This window comes from Canis lupus, chromosome 29, assembly GCF_011100685.1.
Source record: "Canis lupus familiaris isolate Mischka breed German Shepherd chromosome 29, alternate assembly UU_Cfam_GSD_1.0, whole genome shotgun sequence".
NCBI lineage: Eukaryota > Metazoa > Chordata > Mammalia > Carnivora > Canidae > Canis > Canis lupus.
Window position 1 is genome coordinate 41,479,596 of NC_049250.1, and position 6,000 is coordinate 41,485,595.

The following is a 6,000-nucleotide window of genomic DNA, read 5'->3' on the forward strand; positions in this document are numbered from 1 at the left end:
CAGTGGGGAAGGGTGGAGCGTGGACCTCTCGGAGCAGCTGCGTGCTCAAGGAGGCGGGGCCGGAGACGCGGCCCCCAGAGCGCAGGCCTGGAGCGCAGCAGGACGCTCTGGGGAGGGCCGTCATGTGGGTGCCGGAGGGCCTGGGCTGAAGGGAGGCCGCTGGCCGGGATGCTGAGGTGCCCCCCTGCCCGTGCTCATGACCTCGGGATCGACCTCAGTCAGGGAGGAGAGCATCATCCAGCAAGGCAGCATGGCCCGGCCCCTCCCTGCTGGTGCAGTTGAGGGCCCTGACCACCCCTGACCCGGTCGCCGGACGCCCCCCACCCCGAGACTGGTGCCGAGGCGCAGATGCCTGGGCTGCTCGCGGTTGGCCCTCAGCCGCTGTCTGATGGGCTGTCGCTCACCTGGAGGCCCTCCAGTCGTGCACCCCGCTGCCCACGGCCCTGTGCTGCGCTGCCTCGGTCTCCCTGCGCGTCTCCTCCCTCTCCCTCAACGCTGTCTGTACCCCTGCTAAGTCCAGGCCTTGACGTTTTAGAGGGATACGCGTCTAGATTTTCCCAGTGTGATTGCCAACCTGTGGCCTACAAGCCTTTGTCCCCTGGGATGCCCGCGACCCGGGCCCTCAGTTCCCAGGGAAGGGGTGACTTTGGCCCCACGCAGGCCTGTGTGTGGTGATGCTGTGACGAGCACCTGTCGCTGCCGCCTGCCAGCGCCTGCTGCAGGTTGCAGGGCCCACTGTGCCCCGGCTGCCCGCAGAGCGCCCCCGCCGCCCCCACCCGCCCTCCCAGGGCCCCACGCCGTGGAAGCAGCCCCTGGTGGGCGTGCATGATGGGAACCGGAGTGAGTCCTAGGACACGCGTGTGAAGGGCCAGAGGTTGTTTCCGTGTCACAATCGTAACACATCCATTCACGGTGTGACTTCGACGGGGGGCGGGGGGGCCTGAGCTCGTCCCCAGCCCCTCATCAGCTTGCGTGCGGCTTTAGAATCAAGTGAACCGGTGGCTGCTGTATCTCGTGTTGTCTCCACGTGCCGCGCCCCCCTTCACTGACGTCGGAGACGGCCGCCGAGCACGGGCTCCTGCCCTGAGCGCACGGAGGTGGTGCGGAGCACCTGCAGGGCGTATCAGTGGACGGTGGTGATGGCCGAGACGTGGGCCAGAGCGCCCTGTGCCAGCCCCTCTTCCCGCAGCCGTGGCTCCTCCCTGCAGTCAGGGCTGTTCCCGGGAGGCCCGTCTTCCTCCAGGGGTGGGTGAGTGGATGGAAGGGTGGAAGTACGTGGACCTGGAGACAAGGCACCTGTACTTCTCCACGTCCACAGCCACCCTTACAACATCGGGAGAGCTGGGTCCAGGCCCCGTTGCCACGTGCTGGCCAGGTGCCGCCGGGGCCATGCCCTCCGCATGTTCGTTCCTGTCTGTGACGTGAGGACTGGGAGGATGCTTGAGGCCACCCTTTTGGGTGTAAAGTTAGGACTCTTGGAAAGAATTACAATCGTTCAAGAAGAGTTTCCACGACGACCTCACAGCTGCGCGGGCGGTGGTTCAAGGTGACAAGGTCTCACCGGACGTGCCAGCGCTTGGGCATCAGCGAGCCCCTGGGGCAAGGAATCCTGGACACAGGACGGGCGTTGGGCTCGGCTTTGCTTTGGTGATTCGGTCACAGTCGGACGGTCAGGCCGGGCTGCGGGGCCTGGCGGGGACTCCCCCGTCCCCACTCCCGCTGCGTCCCTTAGGGCTACGGCAAGGCCACCAGAAAGCTGCATGATGCTTGGGCCCTGGCGTGCCTGAAGCATGGGATCCCTGTAGGTGCCCTTCCATGCTTAGCGTGTCACCCAGGGCGTGGGGAGGAGGACGTGGGGTTACCCTGGCCGTGCGGACCGCAGCCTTCCTGTGCTGCGCAGGGGCCCGCTGACAGCACCGTCCTCTGTAGGCTCCCGTCCACTTACAGAAGGGAAACAGGCAGCCAGAAGTGGGCCGGGGTGGGGCTGACACTGGGCGTCAGGCCCCTATGACCCCAGGGACGAAGCCTCTTTCTCAGCCAAGACTCCTCTTCCCACAGAAGCTGATGTCACGTCCCCGTGACGTCCCAGAGGTGGGGGCAGCGGGGCGGCCATGAGAGCCAGACTCGGAGCATCCAACGTCCGGGGTGTCCTCCCAGGGAGCACCGGCAGGGCCATGCTGGGAACACGTCCCCCTTACACTCCATCTAAAGTGCCCTTGCCTGCCGACTGTCGGCGTCCCACGTGGCGCTTCGGGCCTCCTGGTGACGCTCATGCAGAGTGCGGGGGCGGGGGGCGCCCGGCTCACACCCCCAGGCCCATGTCTGTCCTCTGTAACGGTGCCTGGGACACAGGGCTACACTGCGCCGAGCCCTCGTGGGCGCCGTCCTGCTGGAGCCGGGGAAGGGGATTCAGTGCCTGTCGCTGATGGAGCGTGGGGGCTTGTGTCTTCCAGGCCTTCACCACCTTCCTGTGTCTGTACGGCATGGTGTGGTACGCAGAGCACTACGGCCACCGGGAGAAGGTAGGGGCGGGGGCGGACGGGGCCGCGTCCTGCTGGCAGCTTTGGCGGGGCCCCTGGAGCGCCGTGGCCACCCCAGACTCGCCCCCCAGCTGCCCCCTCGGAGCCCCGAGCTCCACCCTCTGGAAGGGGTTCGAAACCCAATTGTGTGTCTGTTTACAAGTGAAACTGCCTGGAGAGCCCCGGGCCGGGTTCACGAGGCTGGGCCTCCCTGCCCCCTGAGTCCACCTGGGCCCCTCGTGGGACGTGCAGGGGTGGATGGGAACGGGCTGGCCACCTGCCTTCGTGGTTGCCGCACAGCATCATGGCTAGGTGACCACGGCCCTCGTCCTGACTCACCCCACGCCCGAGGGGCTGGTGGCCCCGTCTAGAACACGAGTCCCGTCCCCGGGAGACCCCGTGGGCTTGTAGCAAGGAGGCTGGGTCCCATGTGGGGGACGCGGGTGATGCAGCCTCACCTGCTGGGCGGCCACCCAGTGCCTGGCACCTGTCCTGACCTGTGCCTCTGTCTCCCTTAGACGTACTCAGAATGCGACGATGGCACCTACGGCCCGGAAATCTCCTGGTCTCATGCGAAAGGTTCAAAAGGTATGTCCTTCTCAGCCCGTGTTGAGCCCCCTGCTGGGCCCTGCTCGTCTCGAGGCCCAGCGCGGAGATCCGGATCCGGGTTCATCCCCTGGTGTTGGCAAGCGTTCGCCCGAGGCCCCAGACTGCCCGTCGCGTCCTCACTACGCGCCCCCGGGGCCTGCACAGTCGTGGCCGGACCCCGCGGGGACCTGGCTTCCTGAGGAGAGGCGCCCCGTGGGTCTGCGCCTTGTGACGGGAGGATGTCGGGGGCCTGGAGCCTGTAGCATCCTGAGGGCCGTCCTGACTGCCAAGGCCCAGGAGCGACGTGCGGGGAGGAGAGCTGCTGGCCGTAGCCGGGGTCTCCACTGGCCTCTGCAGGGCCTTGGGGAGCTGTGGGCCTGGCGGCATCGGCGGGCAGGCTCGGGCCCGATGCCAGGGAGGTGCCCCTGTGCAGTCGCCCCCCGCAGGCTCTCAGAGCCACCCGGGGGCTGGACCGAGGGGACAGTGGCAGCGCAGGAGGCCGTGAGGCCACGGAGGGGTAGGCCTGCGGGCGGCTGTCCAGGCTTCCCTGGGCCGCGCGATTCACGCTTCTTCCTGCGGGGGGCGCCCCGCGAGACCTGGGCCAGGGGCGGGTGGACACCTGTTTGCAGGCCGGTGCAGGTGGGCGGGGGTCCCATGCAGGGCGGCCCTGGCTCCTGGCCCGCCGAGCCCTGCTCCCCAAGAGGCGGCGACGAGCAGGCAGTGCCGCACACGCGTCCCTGTGACAGGGAGGCGTAGCAGTTACAGAAATAGCCCTGCAGCTGGTGCCCTGCCCCCGAGACCAGAGCTCGTGCTTCTCTGGGGTTCCCGTAGCGGCGGCCCTGGGGTGGGCCCAGGCCTGAGCCCCGGTGCAGAGAACCCTGTCCGCAGACCCACTCGCGTCCCCGGCCCCCCGCGCGCTCCCCCACCCCCTGTCCTGGGAGGCCTGTCCTGCGAGCTCTCGGCCCACCACAGTGTGACCGGCGATGCCCCGGGGACTGAGCATCCTGGGGGGTGGCATCCCCCGTGGGAGGCTCCGGGGCTGCCCTGAGCAGTAAGAGGCCCACTTTTCAAAGTGTGCTCTGGGCCCCGATAGAGGGCAGGAGATCTTTAGTCCTGTGAAGTCCAGAACCTTCCAGTGTAGGGAGGTAGAGACCCTGGGGCTTGCGGGTCAAGGCGGGACCTCGGGTGATGCCTCCTTGGTTGGGAGAGGCCCCTAGACGCCCGGCGGCTTCATCATTCTGCCTCATGCCAGGATTTGATGTGTTCCCCCCACCCCCCACCCCCGCCCCAGCACAGGGAGCATAAGGCCTCCCACCCCCACCCTCCCACCCCCACCGGTGAGGGCCTAGGGCATGCAAGTTCTTCAGGACGCCCCTCCCCTCGCCCTTCCCGGGGTGAGCGGCTGCCTGCCCTGCTTGCCTGCGGGGTTTGCAGCCGGCCCTGGTGCCTCCACCAGCCGCCACGAGCCACTAGATGGAGTGCAAGGATCAGCGGCGGGCGGCCTGGGCGGAGAGAGGCCATCTGAGGCCCAGCCCACAGGCCCTGCAGCCCTGACGGCGTGTTCTCCTTCCTTCCTCCGCCAGGTTCTGAAGACAGCCCACCCAAGCACCCAGGCAACCACGAGAGCCACTCTTCCAGAAGAAGGAATCGGCATTCCAAGTCGAAAGTCACCAACGGACTTGGAAAGAAATGAAGGAGCCTGGTTCACGTGGACGTCCCGGAGAGTGCCTAGAACTGGGAGGGTGGACAGGTGGTGTGGCCCTCCCTGTGCCGAGGGCAAAGAGGTGGTGCCATCCGGACGAGCACAGGGGCCTGGGGTCATCACTGGACAGCGTGAGTCTTGTTTCCCGCAGACCTGGTCACGCCCGGCAGGTCCTCGCCTGGGATCCTTTGCCAATGCGGGGTCTCGTCCAGCTTCGGCACTTGGCATGTGGTCCCTGGTAGGGGCGCAGAGCTCCGCGGGAAGGGACGGCCCTGGCGCCCAGCTGTCCGGCCCACAGCGTGCGTGGGTGTCCTGTGGTTGCGGGTCGTCGGCACACCTTCCTTCCAATGTTCAAGCTGGTGACGGGTTTTTGTTGTTAGGGACCTGCCTCTCCCATCCCGCGGATTGGTTTCGGGTCAGGCTGCTGTTCTGTCTCGTGTTATCGTCGTGCTTCTTTGGTTTTAAGTGAGAGGCCACTGCTGAAGCTGCACTGGGGAGGGCGCGCCCCTCGCCTGCAGATGAGACGGGGAGAGTGTGTTCCCTCCAGCACATGCCCCCCTCCTTAGGACGCGGTGGGTGGAAACCCATGTGAGGACAAGTCAGCCCCCCACCCAGGACCCCAGGCTTCAGATCAGAACCTTTCTCGTCCGTTCCAAATGTCGTTTGTCCCGACGTGTCCACAGCGCGCAGAAGTGAACCTGCTGCAGAGGCAGCGCCCGCCATGGCTCCTCTCCCAGCCAGGTGCCTTTGACATTCTGTTTTCCTTCCTGGTGTGTGGCTGACATTGTCCTTTAGTCCCATGTCAGGTGCTGGTGAGTATTACCTTTCACGTGTGCCATGCTCTAGAACCTTTGCCCTGGTAGTTCACCACCTCGGATGGATTCCTGTTTTAAATAAAATAACTCACGTTAAAGTCCATCAAAGATGAGTCTCTGCAGAATGCTCATTTCTTTGCATCTTACTGGTACTTTCCACCACCTGTCAGCAGTCACTGTCCTGTTCAGGTGACCTCAGGGTAATCCGCATGCCTACATGCTTTATGAGGCAAGAAGGAGGGAGGCAGGTATTTCAGGGGGCTCACGGACGCGCGCCCTATTTCCTCAGCTCCCCGAGTGACCAGTAGGAGGCGAACAAGATCGTCCTTGTGTTTTCACGTGGCTGCATGAACCCAGTGGGATTTTCCCCTCCTAC

At 65.8% G+C, this 6,000-nt stretch overlaps 1 protein-coding gene across 5 annotated transcripts in view; it reads left to right on the forward strand.

The window, feature by feature from the left end:
* The window catches only part of PTDSS1 (phosphatidylserine synthase 1), a 71,037-nt gene extending 65,305 nt beyond the window's left edge, over window positions 1–5,732 (forward strand). For 4 of the 5 annotated variants that reach the window (XM_038579819.1, XM_038579816.1, XM_038579817.1 and 1 more), the window contains 3 exons: window positions 2,454–2,522; window positions 3,038–3,107; window positions 4,691–5,732. In XM_038579819.1, the coding sequence (XP_038435747.1) occupies window positions 2,454–2,522; window positions 3,038–3,107; window positions 4,691–4,800 (249 nt within the window). In that variant the 3' untranslated portion in view covers window positions 4,801–5,732. Of the gene's footprint in view, window positions 1–2,453; window positions 2,523–3,037; window positions 3,108–4,690 lie in introns of those variants that run through there. The other variant, XR_005381267.1, reaches the window with a different exon arrangement.
* The last annotated feature ends 268 nt before the right edge of the window (window positions 5,733–6,000 follow it).